Genomic DNA, 23,791 nt, shown 5'->3' with positions numbered 1-23,791 from the left:
GACTATATACTCCAAAAATTAACCTATCAATTTAACAGAAAGTCTGTTGTCTGAGTGATGCTGGACTGTATTCTGTTATTATCACAAAATATTCTGTCATATTCAATATGATATCTTAGTCCAATATAATCTTTATGTAGAATTAATAGAATATGTGTGTTATATTTAACAGAACGATCTGCTGCAATAGCACAATACATTCTTACATCATTCAGACAACAAACTTTCTATTAAACTTAAAAGATTAAGTTTTGAGTTCACGCGGCTACACTGGACTCAGACGACAACCCAAGCCATTATTGCGCTTGATCATCGTACACATAGATATGTGTCGTGACAGTATAAGTCAACCAAAAATGTAAACCGATATATAAATCAATAAAAACTCCAAAAAGAACTTGTCATATACGCGTAATAAATGATGTGAATTTTTGGATCTTAGTCAAACCAATTGTTGTGGTCTTGCAGACTGTAGGTGTATGAGATGACAGTAATTCCCGTAATGTCAATCATACAACAAAGAACCAGCGAAAATAAATAAAGCAATAAAAAAGGCAGCGAATCATAAATCATAGCGGCGAGAGAAGGGGAGCGTATCAGTGTGATTGTCGCAGTTATTAAGCGCAGATCTTATTTGATCGAGAAAGAAATCCGTCAGATTTGCAGACACAAAGAGCAAGTCTTAGCCGTGTGAGACAGAAAAGGGTTGAATGGCCCGAAGGTTTAGCAACAAAGGCTCAGTCCAGACCAGGGCCCAAGACATCTCCACTGGTGTCATCTCTCTTCAAACCCGCGATTCCTCGGTGAAATAGGCTAGGTCAGACGACATCAGTCTTGCCTGACTTTAGTTTATTAGCCAGTGTTGATTGAGAGGGACAATTACATCGGATTCCTGTCATTCAGTCGTGTCGGACAAATCCCGCCGTTGTCCACCTCCATTACGTCATCTGATATCAGTGCGCGACCGAGAACAATGGACGCTGGACATCGTCTTTCACTTTTCAATTAAGGAGCGGTGTAAAGGAAAGAGGACCTAGCTACTACCGTGTCATCTCACAGCGACCGTTTTTTTTTCATTCCTAAACATTCGCTTTTGAAGGACGTCCTTTTGGGGGAAGATGTCTGTCTACATTTGTCACCGGATGGACATCGCCCGTCAACGTATTTCACGCGAACGCAATAGCGCAGGTCGTATTTCTCTCCTTTCACGTGTGTAGTAGAGTGGTAGTGCGCGCGGTTTATCTTACGTTCTTCCCACTCGAACAACCCCCTCTCCAATGGGGGGCCAAGTCTTCCCAAGCTCCTGCCGCTCCGCGTGATTCATAACTTATGACTGCTGGGGTTGTATTGACAGCGAGGATCTGGGAGCTTATGCCGAATGGGTCTGGCTGTTCTCCGCCAATCGGCGCGCAGTGTCGGACGACTTCCCCGCTCTCACTACTCCAGCGCTAGCGAGCTTATTCCCGGCTATCTGTTCATTATTGAACGGTAAGCCAGTGGCTCGCATGTCACCGTGCCGCGAGCATTACACGGGATTGTTCGCCGGAGCCTGACGCTAATAACAGCGGACAAGCGAAGAGAGATTTTTAAACCAGTGTGTTTCAGCGTTCCTGTTTTACCGACTTTCTACCGGTAGCTGATATATAAGCTGTTGTCGAGCAGGGTCAGTGGGAGGTTTTGTTTCTCGGTCCCCCCTTCAGTCTCGGTGGTTTACAACTCGGCCTTTCTCGGCCCGGCTCTGTAGTGTCTAGGCTCCCCAGCACTGTTCAGGGGCACACATCGCCATTCTCCAGGCCTCGCGCATTGTCAACCTTATCAGACAGGCCTTTCAGTCTCAACAGAAATCCGCTTGTAATCGGCCCTATTGAATTAGCCGGTCCTGTTCGCAAGCAAAGGTGACAGAATGCCCGTTACTGACATGTAAAAGGTGGCCACCTCGTCTCAACGATATCTAAGTTTGTCTAATTCAGTGCCAAGTAAATATGGAATACGCCAGGAGTAGATGGCCGATAGCCCTGGTTCTGCTGGACACTGTTTACTTTGTAATGGGTAAGTGCTACTTAACTTATGTCTCTCAATTACTCTTTAAGTGTTATCATTTCTTACTCCGTCGAAATGCATGGCTCCCAACAAGCTGATGCCTTGGTAAATCATATACGAATTTGGTATGCTTAAATGCAATCCTTTATTTAATGCTTTCTGTGGGCTTTCCACACTTGTATGTAGATATATATGTATATGTTTACAGATGTTATTTGGTCCCAACGTTTAGTGCTGTTTCATGTTGTATGCGTAATGCATTTATCATGTATTGGTTGTTTGGCGGGGATAGAAAACAAAATCGCATAAGAATCAAGCCAGTTGACCTCAGCCGATATATACACGTACAGCGATTTTGATGTGTGTTTACTTATATATACATACTAACGGTAACATACTTATTTTTTTAAAAGATATGGCGATGTTTTATTGTACTAAGCAGATTTCATATCACAACATCGGTATTGTGCGATTCCAGTAATACGATGCTGTACGTGGTGCTATGAGAGCGTATGATGTCTTTCTTAGTTGGTATTGACATCTAATGTAATAGAACGTGGCTAGAGTGGGTAGGGCTAAGAGGTTGGCAACATATGCGCCTCTTTATTGCAGCAGACTTGAGGGGATGTGTTTCGGAGGCAGTGTCATCCCGTCAAAATGACTGCCTATTATGACGCTGCTCTGTCAATATCTAGGGGGCCCTGTGACACACATTATCCCAGTTACGGAGCGGAATTAGACGATGTCTTGTCGTTGAGAGAATTCTGAGACAATGGCCGGGGTCGCGGCGAGGGTCCGGCGCTTGTTTTTTGTCTCTAATGACTCGCTCATCTGTTTAGCTGGAAGCATGTTCGTGGAGCGGCTTTGCTAAGGGTTTATCCGAAATCCCCCTACTGACTCCTGCCCATTAGGTCGTCTCATCACCCGCGACTGTCCTGCTGTAAATAGGGAGGGTGGAGGTTTAGGACAAACTGCAAGATGTGATCTAGACAAAAGCAGTGGAACGACCAGACGCTTGTCCTAATTCAACCACTTTCCCCTTAAACACAACACGGACTTCAGCAAAAGCAAACACACACTTCTTGGTTCGATTGCATGCTTTGGGTCTTGTTGACTGTAGACACAGTAGGCAAGGTCAAAGGCTCCTTGACTAACTTGGCCCCTAAATGAGACTTGGCACCGGTGTAAAGGCCCTACTCCCCAGAATGAGGCTACATCCTGGCGCTACACTCGTTAAATTTAAGACATTTCCCACTGACTCCAGTCATACTTCCTAATATGCATGAAATGTTTGCGTTCCCCTTGCGCCTAACTAACGGGGCATGGGTCATCACGAAATGACATTTCAACTGTTCAGCGGCCCGTATAGTGACTAGGAAATATCAGCTCAGCAGTGGTCAAAACGGACACAGCCAGCTCTGACGACCGCGCACTTAACACACATCAGGGGTAAATGGACTGGAATGCGAGAGAGAGTAGAGAGATGACTATGTCAATATGTGCGTTTTCGATTTGGTATGGAAATCTAAGGGAATACCCCTACGATGCCTAGCTTAGGTGTTAATGGGGTTGTTGCGTATTTCAGCTGAATGTCAGTGTTAAGGCGAGGTTAGCCGCGAACAGAACAGCTCCCCATTTTGACCTTACAGCGTGTGAGCCCTGGCACGGGTGGAGGGGACCTTCCAATCCATCGCCCTGGTCCCATGTACAATAACAGTTGGTAATCGAATCGTTTTCATAGTAAACACGACTTCTAACGGGTGATTGTTCCTTAGGCTGAGAGCAGTTGCCCCAAAATGACCAGTTTGTCACGCGTTGTGAAGGGATGCTTCTGTTTTCCCTCCAGAAATTAAAAAATGCCGAATTTGTGGGTCGTGCCTGTCGAAAAGTCTTTCTTAACCAGGTCGCAGTATTATCACATCACTACATGCCTTTCGAATTGGGCATTTCTATAGACAGTTCCATTCAACGCGGCTATCCTTTGCCCGGTGTACGGAATTCTGACTTGCCTAGCATCTGGCCTTACTGATGGGCATCTCACATTTGTGGGTTCAGAGCCTGTTACTCCCCGGGAAGTCAGATGGTAGCTATATCACCGGCAGTGTACTAAGAGTTGTACCTAATCCCCACCCTCTCCTTTCCCAACCTCCGCATCTCAGGGTCGGTTGACCACTAGGCAATTACACCAGCGCCCCCGTCTAATTTCACTCTTGTTGCTTCGAGTTGTTTTCTTTACAATTTATCCACAATGGACCTCTTTCTGGGGCCGTCAGCTGAGCAGGACCCGTTCAATCAGGGACTGAGGACAGACGGTCCCAGCTATACTTTCTCGGCTATACTTGAAAAGGGCCAAAATTGAAGTGACAATACATAGCCTAAGCCGCCTTTTCTATCTGTAATAGGCTGATTTATGATGCCAAAGATGGCAATCTTTAAAGTGTCATTAACAGTTGTTTGTGGGCACAGGTATCCGTGGAGAAGGGGCGTTAACCCCGCCCCAAGGGGTCCGTCTCTCTTAGCCCTGTTAGAGCCACAGGTCAAGAGTGTCATTCGTAACTGGACACTCATAGTTAATTCAAGATACAGCGGCGAAATTATGCATGTATTTTCCTGAAACACTTTACCTTTTGTTGAACCTAAAGGTTGTTCATGCGCAACTCAATCCCACATGGTAGATATAAAGCTCTTATATAAGGATATAAGGTTATTTTTGACCGGATACACGATGATAGTTAGTGTACGTCACTCAACAAAAATATAAATGTACAAACCGAAATGCTATATTAAAACATGCCCCCTCCCCCCTCCCTCCACACACAAATTATTTATTTTTATTACGATTAAATTGTTTTCCTCAGATCAAGTGGCCCAAATGAAGTGGAAATTGAAGCTAGAATTAATTGTGAATACTTACTATACTAATCGTTGACTTAACACGTTACTTAATATTGAGAGAAAACAATATAAAATGTTATATTTTTGCTGAGTATATGTATACCACCGTTTTAAGAAAGGCACCACATAATCATTCATTCATTCAATTCAGAAGAGCCATTTTTCTGAAGCGTCTATGAATTTGAAATGGTCTTTTTTCCTTGTTGAATCGGCCATGGTTAAATGTCTTACTTTCGCATCCTTCTCTATCTCCGTTCGGTCTCTAAGATTCTATCAGCATCAGTTCAGCAGCTGGGCGACTAAACTCAGATGTCATCGTAGTTTCGTCCTCATCATGCAAATAGGTTAAGGGCAATGAGGCTGACAGATTGTGCTCTGATGTCATCTTTGTTTGTTCGAACATGCATCGTTATTGGGTAGGAACAGAGGATTATCTAATGGGGATTTTTCGTGCTTTGTTTATGAATGTTGCTGGTGCTGGAGCTGTTAAGTGGTCCTCGTGGCATGCCGAGTGTATAGAGGGGATGACTGGCGAAACTGTAATCCCGAATGTCGTCCTCTCGTCTGTCCCACACCCTGGCTTTCGCATCTCTTTATTTCGACTAGCATCAACAATGACACTGTCTCCGACAGCATCTTAGCTTGCTACCCGCAATTCCCCCATATCGTCATCAGCCCCATCAGCTGCCGACGACAGATGGGATGTGCAGAAACATTTTCAAACACCGATTTATTATAATGCACTCGTCTGTGTTAATCAAATTGATAAAAGCTGGATTTTGTCTGCCTACGCAAGATGAGATATTGGAGGCTTGGTAGGCTCCCCCTTCCTGCTTTCCTCAGTTTTCCTCTCTCTCTCCCTTCCTCTCCGTTTTCCTCTCCAGTCTTGCTTTGTGTGTGGCAACCATCTTGAAGCAGCAGCCATGTACTTAGGGCCAGTGCCCGTTTTTGACAGAGAATATTCACAAGTTTACTGACTGTTTACAAGTGACCTTATCTAATCTTCACCGGTGGTCGAAGCGAGCCAGCACACGCTGATTACCCAGATTGTTAATTACTACAAGGTGAGGGTGAAATTAACAAGTAGGAGGCTGTTGTGTCAAGTATCCATGCAGGGCAATTACTTATAGCGGACTGCGCAGGTGTCAGAGGCTGGGGGCTGATCACGGAGGAAGGTTATGCCTGCAGCGTGTACTCTGCATTTAGAAACATATACCGCTGCATTACAACTGTGTGTTCGATTTACTGGGAGGTGTATGTTAGATATTAACGCTAAAACCAATGTTGCCTGGCAGCATTAAGTTACCGATACATTAATATAGTTGTCTGATTTATTGGGAAGTTTATTTTAGGTATTATTGTCAATCCAATATTGCTACACATCATTAAGCTCTTCTTTTAATTGCACTCCCCATGAATTGGAACATACGTTTTGTAAAAAGTTCAGTTAAATTTAAATTCCTAATCAGTGGTACTCTACAGTAGCATTACTATCGTACATATATGTGTATATACTTTAAAACAAGATGTATAACTTAGCTTTCTGTGCTGAAATAGTGTTGCTAAGCATCATTGATTAATCGACAGATACGCATCTATCCACGTGTATATCATTTGTTTTTGACAAGTAAATCTTAGAAAAAAACAAGGCCAAAATTACGTTGCTACCTGAAGATACACTTCACTTGTGTAGGTGTACTGGGATGTTTAAAGCATTAATTAAAAAATGGCGTGGCCCATTATTTCTTAAGGTATGTTGATCCTACCGGATATTTTAAGGCTACACTTAAGGCTCATTTACTTTACGCTTAGTATAAGAGAGGAAATGATTTCACATCTCAGCAATGTCGGAAATTTCTTAGACGTTGTCTTCACCTTTTTATTCAAGGTGAGACAAGGTTAAAGTAAGGTAGAATCCTCACAGAGTCACTTTCGAGTCATCAGTGCTAAACTGTGAAGAATCAGGCTTCTTGTCGACGAAACTCGCTATTATCCGAATTGCCACTTGTTTCATCCCTGTGAAGATAAGACGTGTGTTCTGCTGATGCCTTCATGCAGTGCTTTTTCATCATCCATAAGCGTTATTTGATTACTACACCTCGGGATCTAATCCGGAGACACCATGGAAGTCAGTCTGACGCCAGTGTTCCTCCAAGGTGCCAGCCTCACAGACAGCTTTCCCAAGCGCATCTCCGCACCATAACGGGGTTAACTCAGTCCCGAGGTCATCGCCAGGCCTGTTAACTGTGAAACCTGTCATCACGATAGGACTTGACAGTCTAGTGTTCCCGGGGAGACTAGCTAGCACACGAGCGGTGAGACCAAAAAAAAAAAAATCTGGACCGCGCAGTGTAAAGTAGGTGCATCGAGGAGGGGTCTGTTCGCCTAAATCAGAACCATGCTCAATCGCTTAATACCGCGAATCTTTGACAAAAACTTCTGTCGTATTCCCCAGAGAATGTCACCTTAGTTGTTAGTTATATGGTGTGGGGAATTTTGTCAATTTTAATACTCACAAAGCTGGACGGAAAAATAAATTATTGGGCGGAATTGCGGCGCATAGGCCGCCTCTGGCTACCTGGACTTGGCGTCTTTCATCACAAGACGATCAAAGATTATTTTCTGGCAAACATTGTGCGCTGAAATAGTTTTTCACCTTCATTAGTGTTGGGGAATTGTGCTCCAGTAGCACAAAGGAACGAATCTCGAGCCGAATTATAGAGGCTTAGATAATAGCTGATTTTTTGGAGGGCTCCCTCTCTCTGTTCTTTCGGCTTACAAAATGTGTGTTTTGGGCGCATCCCTCGAGCTGCAACCTCGACGACACCCCTGAAAATTTCCACTAACGTTCTACACGGTTCATCGATTGCTACACGTATAGCTACAAGCAGACTGCCCGTGTGTCAATCTCCAAGCGCCATGGACACTGTTATTATCTCGGTTGATGAATTTAACATGAAAGACAGATGGAATGGCGGAGAATCCATTCGGGAGTAACCAAGCATCTTAACTGCTCTCGGAGATCGTGCTTGGCTTAGGTGCCGCCATGTTAACTGATGGCTCCTAGGTCTAACTATCAGCTAACATTTGCCTTACCAATACAAATCGAAATGCGTATTATTTGGACAGGAGATCAGGGGGCTTGATTAAACCTTCCCAGGGTAATGTCGCGCTGCGCCGGTGCATTAGAGTTGGACTCGTCCTTGCGCAGGTCGCTTTTGTCGATGTCACTGAGCTGTAGCCAACCGACCGTCTCGCTTAAGTTGCCACTAAGGCCCAGGTAGAGTCTAAGGTGTGCAATGCTCCACGGGAATCAGAACACTAAGGATCGATCCTGAATCGTCCACGTCCATCAAGGTCATGGCGGGTCCGTATTTGGACCCAGTGACCAGCCTGACCACGGGAAGTATATATCCTTATAACCTAGCTTGCCCATGACCCAAAGCTGGCGTGGGAGAACCCAAGTAGTCTACAGTCTGCAAACGACCTTGGCTTGAGTATATAGGCATGAGCGGCACGGTCTGCTATGCACATGTTGGGGATCAGCTGAGCACAGTCTCCGATCAGACCCAATCCAATTATCTTGAGCACTATTACGCCTGACTTATGGTTTGCAACACGTAACATATTGCCTCCTAATGTAATGGAGGAACGCACCAAGGCTAATTCAGTACGAACCGCCGTGACTTTCACAACATCGCCACCACCGCACTGAGACTTCGGCATCGCCTCGGCCCATAATTGATATTTATTGTCACTTGATCATAATTTATCTGCTTGGAACATCCTCGTTTATGGCTCGATCTATTATCCACCCGGGCACCCTTCAGGTAAACCGGGCCAAGTTTCACCGACAGACAGCCGCCATATATTACCTATACCTGTCTCCCGAAGCTGGACTGACGGTATCCTCAAGGCCTCGTGGCCCTCGTTAAGCATAAGCAGCCATTATTTGTACCCGGCTTTGGCTGGATTAACGCATTATACAGCCCGATGCTTCAGTCCGCATTGCTGTATATGTATGCTGGGGTTCACAGAAGTGCAGATTGTGTGGTATATAGTGCACTCTGGCAACAATTTTCATTGCATACATCTGAACAGCTGCCGTGCAAACCTATTTCTTGCAGTGAACAGGTCAAGAATTTAGTGGGGTTTGCAGAATACTCACTTTTGCTGTTGAGTCGACGCTCCTCATTTTATCACCTTTTCTTAAAAACTGTTTTGCAAGGACGAGCTTGAAATACACAAACGACTGCATATTTTAAGAAAAAATGCAGGGGTCAAGGACAAAATGTGCTCTATGCCCAACAGCATCGTAGTCCGCCTACAACTTAAAATAAGTACACATGCAAATTTGACCATCTTAGCTGCTTGAGATACACTGTCTTCACCGTCACTCTAGTGACTTTTAGCTGCTATGCGCCATGCGATAACGGGCAACCTTTTGGTATTGTGTATCTGATATACATAGCATAATTTTTGTCTACACTGCATAGGACATGTATGTCTCCTATATAATTACCATATTCTGGTTTGTAGTGGTGTCCCTTTGCTTTGGTTGGCTGAACTGTAAATATTCTTAAACTGTGCCCGCTGTGAATGAGGGTAAGAACAGGTTGTAATGACCATAAATCTTCATAGCCAGGCGCCAGCCTCTCGCGTCAGTATCGACACCGAAATGCAATATAGAGGTGTTGGCATTGACCTTGTGCTCTCTAGTAGAGCTATCTGTTTTGTCTTGTTGATCAAGGAAGGAGTGGGGAGGGATTTTTCCACAAGCGAATCAATCTCCCTCAATAATATACCGGTTAGAGTGCTGGGGGAGATTCGAGTGGGGAGAGAGAGAGAAAGACAAGACAGCCGATAGAAGATGGAACTCGTGCTCTCAGATTGGAAAAACTAGGGTCGCCATCACGCTTATTTACTTGCGGTCTTTAATCAAGACCTCGTTTTGGAACTGATCGCTTGAATGGTTTCTATCAATTTCCACTACAGCCAACTAAAATGAAGTGAAAATCTGGCTAATTTGACCAGGAATGAAACACTCGTCCAGAAGATTTTTGGGCGTGGGAGAGAAAAGAGCGTCTTACAGACTCCAGTGGTTTATATTGTGTCCATTAGGAAAACACAATATGCACGTATTTTACCACCGTTTATGTTCAGCGTCGGGTTTTGATTGTTCGGGCAGGTCGAGATGGCTTCAGTTAGGTTGGTGATGTGTCCAGTTTTGGGCAGCCTTAAGCCCTCTTTACGTCTAAATATGGCAATTTTAGAAATCTCGTTCTCAACAAGATTATGGTTCTGAAGTACTTTCCTGTATGCTCACGTTCTAGAAGCTTTTCGTCTTAGGATTCTATGTAAAATTACCATGGATAGTCGAGCTGTTGCTGTTGTAGAGCCCACTGTACGGCGTGCCGTGTTGATAAAGCCAAGGTAAATGAGGTATGGACCTAATAATGTACAGTGTGGTGTTGTGTGCAAACACGGTCTGGGCGATTTATCTTCAGAGCGTTTTTGCACATGGCATTCTTATTAGGCTGATCACAAATAAAAGATACGTGTAAATTGTGGCTGAGCCAGCAGCGTGACATATTTCCACACAGGTTCGCCCTTCTTCTTTCCAATCGCAATCTGTTTGCTGGATTTATTTATCGTCCTGCGTCGCTATCATTGCGCACAAGCAATTATCGCCGGGCTGTTTTATGTGGAATGTTGATGAACGTACAAGGGCCGTACGCCGAGGCTGGGAGAGCCGGGTCTCTCGCCATCGGTAATGATGTCACAACCCGTGTCCTTATTGCGCTGTGTGGCCGAGCGACCACTACTCGGCGAAACACAGCGCAGCTTCACCGACTTGATGAAGGTACGTGATGACTGACGTCAATGCGTATAATCACTAGTGGCACGGAGCTTCGGTCATAGATTTAAGGGTCAACCTTCCGTGTTTCCTGATAGAAAGCTATAGCTGTAATACATATTCATCACAGTAAGAACAAGGTAGCCCATACACTCGTGGCTTTGGTGCGGGGAATATTGGAGGAGAATATTAGCTCAACGCTAGAACTCCCTGTAGCTCTATGAGCCTCCGGTCCAATATTAGTCGTCAGCTAGCTTCATCAAGTTACCCATGGGTTCGAATCTCGACCATTTACGTCTCCGAGATGAAAAATGGCTTCAAATGAATGTTCAAACGAGTGATAAGCATCACCACTTGTCTTTACATAATTCCCTCCTAATTTCGTACTTTATATACTTGCTTAGTTCTTTTGTAATATGTGTTATTCGACGTTTTGAGATTTGGCCTTGCGATTATCGACCTGAAACATCCATCTTGGTTGACAACTGGTATACAAATGTCTGATTGGAAGCCATTAAGGTGATAATGCGTGAAGACCAGATAGTACACCGAGCTCTTGGAAGAATAGATTCATGTTGACTCCTAAGTTCATTTCTGTACCTTTGGTTTATGGTTTATGAAGAGGACCGAATCATACCGTGTCAAGGTGTTAAATATTCTATCATCTTTCCAGGCCAGATTAGTCGCTGTTCAAGAGTATTACGAAATGTGAACGATAAAAATACCCCAAATTCCCAGGCCTTTTGCACGGCCTATAAGCTTTCAAGATTTCGTCACCTATAGACCAATCGAAGTTCCGTGGCTAAGGCTTGGTTGTTATCGGCGAACTTTCACTTTTTTGGAATCTTGTTAGGGCCATGTTTAGAGAGGCACTGCTCCGGGTTAATAAAATTGCTTATCTGTAATTGCCTAAATCTGACAAGCTTCGGGGCTGCTCTGCTCAACACATCACGATTATCGAGGGGTTCTACAAGGCACTGCCAGCTTACCGCCGCGCCCTGTATTCATCCAAGGCTTTGGAGTTTATTTGTCCCCTTAAAGAGCCCCATTCTTCTCAAGAGGAGGACTCTTGTCGACCCTTACTAGCCAATTGACCTGATGGTGAGGTCTCAATCGTATCTGTATGGAGGCAGAGTCGTATAACAGAACTACAACGGCTGCAGCTCCACTCTCTCTTCTACCGTTCCAATGTAGTTACACACATTTCCATATTCCCTCTGACCACACCAATCAAATTTGCCAAATAATCTGCATATTGCGTTCTGACTACGCCATTTTTGATTCAGTTTGTGACAGATGCGAGTGTAATTAGCAGACCAAAACAGCGTCTAGTCGGCGTAGCTTGGCTTGGTCCTAACTTGATTCAAGATTCACTATTTTTTGCCTGGAGACCACCAATAGCAATCAGAATCGCCAAACAACCTCATAACCCGTGGTTCTATCAGTGCATCATTAATAACTTACAGCTCTTTTTCACGTAAACTGGCGAAATTAAATGGAAACGTTTGGAAATAGGTTTTTAATGCAAAAAAAAAGGACTCATTTGCAAATCGGGACCGAAAACCGCTGTGATACCACACGCGACCTTGACAGAGACAAGCGCGTTGCTTCGGCTAAAATATTTATATATTTTAAGTTGATTCGCCCTGAAGGGATACTCTCTGCATTTGTTCACGTGACTTATGACTTCATTAGTATACCGATTATGCGATAACCATTAATGAACGCTCCCCTTGTTTCCAGATATAATGGGTTCTGATCGATAGGTAAGTGAGTAAAGTAATAGTGCACGCCGTGTAAATTTTCACCATGTTCCAGCTCTTTGTCTCTCTAACAAAGGCGTTGCGCAAATGGAGATTACGCGCCACACGAGACAGTCACCTGCTTTCACTTTGGTAAATCGACCAAGGATGTATGTTTACGTTGTATCTCTTAAATTCGACCAGTGCGTGAAGTGCAGCAGGCAAAGTTAAGGACATTGTCGGTTATGTTGTGGCCGAATTCAACTGACTTGTATTATTACAAAGTACCGTACTTTTCTTTCATGCCATTAAGTGCTCTCCGTTTTATTGTTGTAGATTATGTGTTCCTGACTCTGACCGTAAATTAATTAGCTGTGACGAGCAGCTCTATGAGGAGTCCTTGTTGTTGTCGACCATTATGTGCTTTTGACATCGTCGCAGCTACTGTCATTTTGTTATTGCACTTTATTGTTAGCCGTTTTCTTTCCTCAAAGTATTGACTGAGTTGTTCATACTGGAATTACGCTCATCAGTATTAAGTCAGTATTTGTTTGTAACCACAAATGCATTACTTTTGCCTAATTCCATCTGATGTGTTAAAGTCCTATTCCTTAGAACAAAAGAGTGTTTTGCGTAGAACAAGTGTGACACCTCTCTACACGAGGACTTGGACTTGTGCTCTTTGGAAATCCGATGGGGTGAAAATTTGAATACTCCTCTAAAAACATTGCTCCGAGGTAGGGATAGTAACACCCTTTGTGTTTGGTTACGATTGATAACGTAATACATGTAAATGCGGGGCGAGCTACACGCCTGGGGACAGGTGCTCGTGCATACAGATGGCCAACACCTGTCCCGTCATGTCACTGACGCCCCCTGTACCCGTCACTCAACCGCCCGTTCACCCCACGAGTTCGCTCAGACGAGCCGACTTGACGTATGTAACCACATGTCAAGCCCTGCGGAAACAAACAACCACCCCCAATCTACATGATGTGTTATTGTTCTAACTCGTGTAAAATGTGTGCTAATGGTATTTTTTAAATTCATTCAGTTCACATATGTAGGGCACCAGTAACAGTTTTTCTTGGGTTATGTGGGTAGGACAGATTTAACATTTGCTACTATTGCTACTGTTCCATGCAAATATTTACTTAGTTAAGTATGGCATGATGCACAACCGGAATTAATGTCGATGTGTAATAATTCCTTGTGATTGAGTGTAGTTTTTTTATGTTTTCGATCAACTACTTGACCCAATTATCCAGCGCACGAACGTCAACTAGCGCTGAGCTGGAGACTGATTTATGTGTTCTAATGTCTTAGCATATGTTAATTGTTTCTGTCTGTGCAGGTTACAACGGTAACAAACTCAGGTTTTGTCCGCGCTGGTAATGAGGCGTAAAGAGGACATTTTGATATACCTCGGTCTCAATTCACCAGCCTGTTTATCTGCATGTCACATCTGAAAGTGGCAGTGTCGCCGGCACTGCGCGACAAGATTGGTTTGAAGGAGATGTTTGTACAGGCCACGGACTCCTGAAGCTCAATGGAGAAGGCGGCTGTGAATCATCAACGCCCTCCGTGCTAGTAGTCTGCAAGTGGCCAGTCTTCGATGCAGTCCAAGTACCAAGCAATTAATGATCTTATCGCCAGTGCTCTTTTAACTCGAACGGCATGATTTATTGTAGCCCTGATATGAACGGGCAAAGTGTGATGGCAGATTCGCCTTCCAAATACCGCAATAGAATTCCTAATCTCCATAAATGCGATAGCTGATTTGAAATGTGTACAATTCCTAAAGGACGGTTTGCGAAATTAACAACGTTACACTTTTCACTCTCGTTTCATACAGCCACTGTATTTTTTGTGTTTTGCTCAGCTTTTTTTTGTCCTATAGTCTCTCTCCTTCGACTTTCTCTCTACTCTGGTCGATGCATCATTGACAGTAGCTGGTCAAACTGGGGGCGTGGAAATAGATTTAAGCTCGAAAACAATGAGCTGGCTGATCTACTTTTCTGTGAGGCTTCCTGTGTACATTCCATGGTCGGATGTTAGTGGTTCTAAAAATGAACTGGATGGTGCTTTGTGGTTCCACACACACAATTTTGGGGGCATCATGGGATGAGTGAATTTCAACCACTGTTGTCGGCTAACAAAGGCTATTCTGTATAAAGCCAAGATCAATGAAGCAGTACACTTATAGTCTGAATGGACCAAGCATTAATCCTTCAATGCACGATGTAAATAATAGAAGACCATATGCTAAGTATCGTCCAACAACGCTCCATTGCAGCGAGGATCTAGTCACGCGCAATCTGATATAATGAACCCTTAGTTATCGAAGCGCTCGTCTGGACAGCCCATGTATTGTGTCATAAATTGAGGATAGCTGTCAACCATGTTGCCCGTAACGTGAAGCTCCTCCCCTCCCCCAATGTCCTTGTGTAAGATTGCAAGGGATATTGAAGCGGTTTAAGAGGGCAAATGTAGCTGGCTTTTTTCTCTCTCAGCTGTCTGTGTTGGGCCGTGCGTCCTGTCTTAAGAGCTTGACGGGGTACAACCCCATACCCATGCCCTCTCTGTCCGGAACACACCCAGTCGCTTTATTGTTCACGTGGAGCAAAATTTCTCTGTTCGCCCAGTGTGCAAATTAATTCACCATTGTCAGCATTAAGGCAGGACACGTGTTTGGAAATGCATCGTATCTGGGGGGCCGCCTTTGATGGACAATGAATGAAAGGGAGCGGAAGCGAGGGTCGAATGCCCAGTTGCTTGAGACACACAGTCTAAACCCTGCGCATTCTCACAGCTAAAAGACACAGTCCCCTACTGGGGAGGCGTGCAGAATTTTTGTCCAATTATGGCTTTTTTCCCTTTTAAGCGGAAAATCAAGGCTGTTAATAGACTTCATTAATCCGAGGAGAGGATCTTAATAAGCAAGACATTTAGTTGGATTGGAGATTAGTGGAGATGTTGGTCAATGGCCCACGTACAGTTTCCAGAAACTGTCAACTGCAATCTCTCCCCAGCTTGATCCGGCACAATGATTCTCCCTTATTTTTTAAAATTTACTCTCTGGTGTTCCTCAGTGACAGGCATAAGTGGCTCAGTGTGCCGTTTGGTGATTGATGTAAAAAAAAAATCCAAAGAGTAAATGAGTAGACAAGAAGAACACGAAACAGACTTTATTTAGTTTATCACTAAGGAGAAATAAAGAGTGTGTCAGCGATGCACTGCAAATCTATACAATATTGTTGCAAAGAATATGACGATGTTGTCCTCTAACTGCTTCGGTATCTCTTGCAATATTACTTGAGAACGTTCGGGGATTTTAGTTCATATTTATGCGTTTATCTATGATATCTTTTCATCAGTTTTGTGCTATTTTGTATTTTGTCACTTGTCCATAGTGTAAAATGATATTTGATTATGACAAGATAAGAGCAGAGATTAGTTGACAGTGTACCGAGCAGGTATTTATTTGACGTTGGCAGCGACACGGACTTGCACCTGCTGTTTACATCCGGTATTCCATGTTTTCGGGCACAGTTCATTAACGCTCAATTGAGATAAACCGCTATTAATTCTGGTCTTATATCAGACCTGGACGAAAGCGACATTGGTGTATAGAAGGTTCAAATGGACAAATAATGTCTTGTCCGTTGTGCACTTGTGGAGCGTGTTGAGATCGGCAAGGTTCAACGGTCGAATGGGTCACTGGTGAGAAACTATTGTTGACCGGTAATGCTGCCGCACCTCAAGTGCTGCTTCCTGTGACCATTAGCACAATGCCACCAATTTACAAGTATTTACCTTTGATACACCTGAGAATGGCAGGTGATCGGACAGCGGGTGACCACACTCTCAGTCAGGTGATCACCTCTTCACGCGTACCGGACAATACCTGGTCATTTACTGACCAATTGTTACCATCGACAATACTGAGAATTGGCGACGCTTGTGACGCAGTTGCAAGAGTTGAACGACAACATTCCTTTGCGATTAGCGGCTACATTCAGCGCTTGACTTCTTTCTGTGTGTGGGCCGGCATTCCTTCATTTCGTCTTTTGTGAACACCCAACTCTGACCCTAGATACTTAAGGATAGAGCCATATTTAACGTCAATAAATTCTTCTCTAAACATTTTTCTGAGTTGAAAAGTTGCTTTTGCAGTTTGGCCATTGCGTTTCTTAATGGGCCACCTCTGTGTATGAAGAGCTCAATGGGCCAAGTCCTTAACAGGGGCCTTCGTATTGATTCCAACCCGTTAATAAAAAGGGTACTGGCTAAGAGACATAAAACTTATATGCAAATGAGTCCTTCGTGCGCGGGGAATACCGGAAGCCCTTGTGCATACACTTCCGGGATTCGAGACGGAAGTTTGAGCAAAAATCGAAACATATCTTGTTCCTGTTTCTTCTGGAATCACTAGGAAAGTCTCATCACGCCTAATCCGGTCTCTCTTCATCAATCCAACGCGTTTCCCCCCACGGCGCCAGGGCGCCATGAAATTCATACACCATATATTCCGCCCCGAAAACATTTAGGACGAAGCCCAGCATATGTTGCCATTATAGCGTGGTCGACAGTGAGTCACAGTAATGTTTGTAGCGCTGCCTCGGTAAATGTGATAATTGTTGGTGAGCCAACCGCCGGATGATTTAAGATTTAAATGCGGAGAATTTGTAAGGTTGCAATTTCTTTATCACATTCCCTTTTCTCAGAGTGAGGACCTGCCCGGAATACAAATGAGACCCTCTGCATTTGTGGATAGGGAACTCAAAAGAGAAGTCCACTCGAAAAAGTCGGTTTGGTACATTTGGTGTAGCATTTTTGGGGAGGTTAGGGAGGTGGGTAAGGGGAAGGGGGCGTGCAGTGTGGTCCAGTGCGACACAAGCAGCGGGTAGGGGAGATAATTGAAAGCATCACGATCGTTTTTGAATAATTGCACAACGTTGCCATCAACTTTCCTGTCACTGTGTTGAAGTTTGTTTGAAATATTGAAAAACATTGCTACCTTGCGTGAAGCTGCTAACCGATTTGACGCGTCTTAAATATTTTCATAGTTAAGATTCGTGAGGTTAATGGCATGTGGAAAAGAGGGACACCTCTATCGACGTGCCTATCAATCAAGAGCGTCGGGCTAACAGACGGGGGATAACCCGTAATTACAGACCGGTACAATGCTGTATCACAGGACTCCTTTAACTACAGGGTGTTAATTTGAATACATCCCTAAATACCCTACTGGTTACACATCCTGTCCACGGACTAATGGACGTAACAACAAGTTCTCATGACAAAGCTCATTCAGTTCGCCACATTGTTGATCATGAAACTTTCATTCAGATGACCCGAGGGCTTGAAGGTATAAGGCCTGCTTGCATGAGGGAATAATTTCAGATCTCAGAAACTGGACTCCTGCACGCCGGCGACCACACATTGGCTACATTAACGGGGTAATGAGAGTTATTCGGTCATATACACTTGGATATCATCTTAGGGCTGTGTCCTTATTGTCTATCGTTAATTTTCCGGCATCTGATTTTAAAAGGTGGCGAGTAAACCATGCACATATTGCCGTTCACTGACTCGGAACGATGTTCGCGTGGCATGATTACACAGAGCATCTGACTGTCTTCCCGAGCGCAAGACAATTTCCGCCAAGGACGCTGTGGTCAAACAGGCAAACTGTATCCCATTGTTGATGAGAACAGGACAAAGTTATACCAGATTTGTCGTGGATCACTAGTTGCTAACTTCCTGTAGTTCTTAATGAATTTTCATCCGGACTCCGTAATGAACTCGGTGCAAGACAAAAAGCCTGAAAAACTATACGCGCTGCACAAATCAGCGTGTTTATACGTGAAAGAAAAATAGAAGTGCACCATCTTAATTCAAGGTTTCCACTTTATATATTCTCTAAATAAAACTGACTATGGTTACAAACATAGTTTCGCAAAAAATAGAGTAAAATGGTTGAACAGGCCCAGAAGCTTTTTAGAATAGCAAAACTGGCCCGTGTCTTCGAAGTTGCCTCTGCGTGTTATTGTATTATTAAGGTTGCTTATGCCGAGACCTCTATCTCGATAAGATGTAGACGTCGCGGGGGTTTTCTTTGCCGGTAGACTCTCGGTGTTATAATATTGGGAGGGAGAAAAGCAATGCATCATCTGGGCCGTGCAAAGTGTATACAGTATATATGAGGACAGGGCCAATAGGGCAGTGTCAATATCGACTACTTTGTGTATCTATGGCTCCATTGATCATGCTTACTGTTATTGTCGAAAAGGGGGTCATAAAAAATCTCACAAATATGATGGGTGGTCTTGTAGGTATACTCTATCTTAAAGCAACACTCACTGTCGAGCGTCCGTCGACTCATGAGAATTAATATAGATTCATAACTGTTGTCAGGACGTCTGTTTCTAGCCGTATTGATTCGAATGACCCTTAGGCCAGCGCTCATGTCCATCCACGTATTTACTCTCTCCATCCAAAGCAAACCAATTGGACGCTCATAGGCATTTCTGTTCAAACCCACTTCCCAGATAGACGGATTACTGACTCGTCTGCGGGCAGTGTTCCCTTGGGGAAACCAAACTGCCCACATTCTCGGAGGTTCTCCAACTTAAGTGTATCATCATATATGGTCGTTAAGATGCAAAAATCATGAAAGGGAAAGTAACACTTTTGAATTTTGTCAATGTGACAAGGGGAAAATAAAACTTGACAGCTTGTTCGCGGTCACCGCTGTCTGAGTTTCTCAAACAATAAAGCTGCAAGTATTGTTTGTAAACCAAAACGCCATATGAAGTGTTTTCGGTTGATGATTTGGGTCAATCTGCATATATTTTAAGCTGAGCCAAGTTCGAATCCCCAGCATGCTCTCTCGAGTATGGCCAACTTTGGGCCAAGGGGCTGCTTCAGGAAGTATATATCGCCGTGGTTATACATATGCTTGGCATCGCTGAAGAAACTTTGACTTCTTTACGCTAGGAACTTAACTTCACTCGGATCACCAGATATTGGCTTGGAAAAGAAACCGCGAAGATAATGTGATAAAGGAGAAAAAAAGGCTGGAGAGCATCGGTGGAAAAAAGTCATTCTGTTTAGAGAGCTTTTGCGGCAATCTCGGCGAGTATACCTAACTCAATTTTGAGATGTATTGGCAGGGTTTACACAACCCCTTTTTCCAACCCATGGATTGCCTTTCTTAGTGCGCAAAGGATACTATAATGTCTTAAATTCCATGTCCCGCAGTTTTTTTTAATGCCGTGGCCAAATGTCGGCCGCATTTGTAGTGTAGAGTCGATATTGCACCACCAAGTCCGTATCTCTATCTGGAAAACAGATGTCTGGGAGATTTAAGGCGATGGCACGGACTTGCACTTGTCCACGATCTCCCGAAAAGACCAGCTGGAAATGAGAAATGAAAGGTTCTTCGTGCAACAGGAGAAATTACTCATAACCATTTCTCTTTGTAAGATATTCCGCTTTGACTCATTTGAGATCTTGCCTTCCGAAGGCCACTTCCTCGCCCGGCTGTGTAGCCCTGTATGGTGCCCGGTTCTTCTTTTCTTGGCCACACGCATGGCTGACGGGCCGTGATCCGATGCTCGGTCCAACCGGCTAAAGGGGAAGCCCTCAGTGGTACCCTTCAGCAAATAACATAATAACTATTTTGTAACAAGGGCTCTCAAAAAGGCGAGGAAATCGACAGGCCCTGGGAAACATTCAGCCGGTTCTAATGCAATTCTATCAGAACCTATAATCATGACTGTGAACAGTTGTAAGGAGTGCATAACGGACTGACCGCCCAGGGAGCGATCAGTGAGGGCATAGAGCGGGATGTGGAAAACAATATATGGATACTAGAGACGTTGTTGCCTTAGATTTATGTTTTTCTACTCCTTTGTATTGATCTCTGTACACTAGAGACTGGAGGCGGTCTGAAAACGCCCGATCGGCACGCAGTCTGTGATATTAGCCCTTGTATCAAGCTTTATCGTTTTTAAAAGTTATTTCGTGGCTCCTGCCCAAAAAATTGTATTAATGGTTGGGCGGTGATAAGCAATGTAAGATCATGGAGTCAAACTTTTATGTGTTCACCGGAGAATCCACACTGCGTGCCTCGTCTGAAAACCGCACCGGATACCGACTGAGGGGAAAACAGCGGGCTACAGTACGGCTCAGAGGAATGGAACGTCTGGCCAATGAATTCATCCCCGTATAACAGTGCCATCCATCTCTCTGCTAATTATCTCTGACAGATGGTAATAATAATTTACCTAAACTCAGTATTAGGGACGGTCCGTATGCATTCATCCGACAAAAAGGGCCCTTTCTGACAATACACAGACTCAAGCAACCTCGTTTCTCCACTTTCCAGAATTTCGTGGTTTTTTGTTGTTTTTTTATTTTTTTTTCTTCTTTTGGTTCGGGCTACTGTTCTTGGAAAGCCTAGCCCCTGTCAGAAACATTATTGATGTGCGTCTCTTGGCATTCCGGACAGTTCCATTGTATTTCTGAGACTCCATCGGTTATAAAAGGTGTACTCCAGCCACAAGGACCTTATCTAGTCAGAACTGGGATTTGCTGGAAACTGACATGAGTGAACAGGTCTGAGCCGTGGATATTTTAACGGTGTCTTTATCAGTAATTTGGAACAGATAAACAACTATTTTCAAGATTATGCATTGATACAGTTCCTGTGAAATTAAATGGGTGTTGTAATAGTCTAAAGAGTGGGAAATTTCTTTCATGGACCCTCCATATAATCGTCTTTTGTTTTATATTTTTACTTATGTGGTTGGTGTTTTACGCCGTACTCATGAATATTTCACCTATACGACGGCGGCCAACATTATGGTGGGAGAGACCGGACTAAGACCAATGGCTATCCGCCTGTTGCTGACACACCTTCCTATGAACGTCCTGAGAGGAATCTCCTTTGTACTATACGCAGTATTCAGAAATTTTGCAGGTACAACAGCTCGCCCCGTGAGCATCGGCTGACTTCAACCAGGCCTGACATACTGCCGTCCTGGGTACCGAGTTTCGAAACAGTTCATAAATATTTTCTTTACCCAAATGCATCTTTTGTTTGCCTAAGCATTTAATAAGACGCTGTTATACGAGGCGATGCGTGTGGAAGAGTGTAAGCTAAAAGTCAAGCCACCAATTCAAAATAATAATTTGCGTTTATGGGATGTCGGCATCGTGCTGTGTTACTCAAGCAGTCGGACATTCCGCATATGCAGCCGTCGCCGTGAAGGAAGCTCAGGTTTCCTTGAGAAACAGGTTTGCCTTTCTCCGCCTTTGAAACCCAGTAGCACTCTCAGACGAGCTTACACGTTCATGCATTTATCTTGTAGCAAGAGGCTAAGCGGTTTTGACAATTTAAGTGAATTGGCGGTACCGGCCATAGTGAAGGTATGGAATTTCAAACGGACCACAATCTGTTATGGGCTAAATTTGGGCTCGTAATAAAACAAGCTGCAAGCAACAAGAGAAATTACTCATTCCTCATTACTTCACTTCACAGAATATTTGGATCGCGTGCCTGAGTTATTTTGCGAAAAACTGTCGTTTTGGAAGTTATGATCCACTTCAGCTGATCATTTTACTTCCTACGAAGTAGGTAACGTCACAAAAAATATCAGACCCAATTGCATAGTCTTGGCGAAAAAATAGAAATAATTATATCAGACCAAACTGCATTAAGTCTTGGCGAAAAAAACAGAAATAAAACTACAAACCCATAGTATTGTTCAAGACATGGCCTTCGACAGCTATGAAATTAAAGAGAAAGTGATTTGTTGAGTGTAATTTTTAAAGAGGGGTCGGGGGGGGGATATGCAAATATAAAGATTTAACAGTTTTTTTGTTGCATACTCATGGCTTTAAGATCGGTGTAGCATTGGGTAAAAGAGAAGGTTGAGACAAGGAGCGATTAAAAGCTGTGGAAAAACCATTTGAAGGTGACGCAATTTTTCATCCAATTAAGATTCCTCTGTGTTTATTTCCTTTTAGAGGATGATTTATTCGCGCTAGGGAATCTTTCCGTCCACACCACCTAATTTTGCGGGGAGGTCTTGACGGCAAAGGTCTGCATCAGACGTCCTGCTTAGGAAATGAGATAATTCCATCAAAGTAACAAAAGCGATGGCATCATTTATAATTTCCTTGATTGATTTTTCAACCCTGTCGACGGAATTGATATTGCTTGGATTACACGCACATTACTAATATGAATGGCCGCCATATTGTGGCGTTGGAAGTGGAGATCCATGGGCGCAGTTGGGATCCGTCCCTCACACACTCCGAACAGTAACCCTCTCATCACCGAACAATGTCACTGTACAGTAACGCCCCTGTCGTTCCCTCAGACATTGTGGTGATAATGCTCGCAGCTGCGACTGTCAGAGCTAGACTACCAGTGACATGTTCCGAGAAGTATTAGTATTTATGGCCTCTGTGCATGAGGAAACTTTCAAAATCGTGAAATATTCAAAATTAATATAACCTCAATTCGCGCTGTCTCTTAGTTCGGATCAATCTTGAATTGTTACACACGTAATGCTGGCCGCTGTTGCATACGTGAAATGTTACTGAGCTACGCCAAACAAATAAATAAATGAATGGGTTCACTCTAGAAACTTAACATACTGCTATGTTTTCTGAGTGATACTGGAAGAGATTATATGTTATTGCAACATAATACTGTGTTATGGATAACATAATGCCTTGTTACACGAACTAAAATATTTTGATGGATTAACGGGATTAACAGAACATAATATACAACAAAATATTTGTAGCGATAAAACCTAATCTAATATTAGAGTCACCGCTCAGAATGCATAGTATTCTGTCAGTTGTACAGAGTACTTTTTGGAGTGCATCGTGTTGACGTGGAGAGGAGAGCGTGAGATCTCTGGGCTCCTAGCTGTTCGTTAGTATGGAAGAATTTGCATCTACAGATGTGCTAAAGAAATATTTCGGATATAGGGGCACGTGCTCTTTTGCACGAACATCCTGACCATACTAAAGGGCGTATATATGTAAGCTTTTGGGGCATCCAGATGGAAAAAAATCTATATATATATATATATATATATATATATATATATATATATATATATATATATATATATATATATATATACGTTCGACTCAGTATGCACAGTCTGTGAGTTGGAGAGGCCACAGAACAAACAGTTTTGAAATCAATGATGTGGACAACGGTGCC

At 43.6% G+C, this 23,791-nt stretch overlaps 1 protein-coding gene across 2 annotated transcripts in view; it reads left to right on the top strand.

Annotated features, from left to right (window-relative positions):
* Window positions 1-1,533: 1,533 nt before the first annotated feature.
* Window positions 1,534-23,791, top strand: part of LOC135470328 (uncharacterized) — an 81,022-nt gene continuing 58,764 nt past the window's right edge. For both annotated transcript variants that reach the window (XM_064749194.1, XM_064749193.1), the window contains exon 1: window positions 1,534-2,049. In XM_064749194.1, coding sequence (XP_064605264.1) covers window positions 1,983-2,049 — 67 coding nt within the window. In that variant the 5' untranslated portion in view covers window positions 1,534-1,982. The remainder of the gene's footprint in view (window positions 2,050-23,791) is intronic.

This window comes from Liolophura sinensis, chromosome 7 (assembly GCF_032854445.1).
Source record: "Liolophura sinensis isolate JHLJ2023 chromosome 7, CUHK_Ljap_v2, whole genome shotgun sequence".
NCBI classification, from domain to species: Eukaryota; Metazoa; Mollusca; class Polyplacophora; order Chitonida; family Chitonidae; genus Liolophura; species Liolophura sinensis.
Note: the sequence above shows the minus strand (reverse complement) of the source record. Positions and strands in the feature narration are given on the sequence as shown.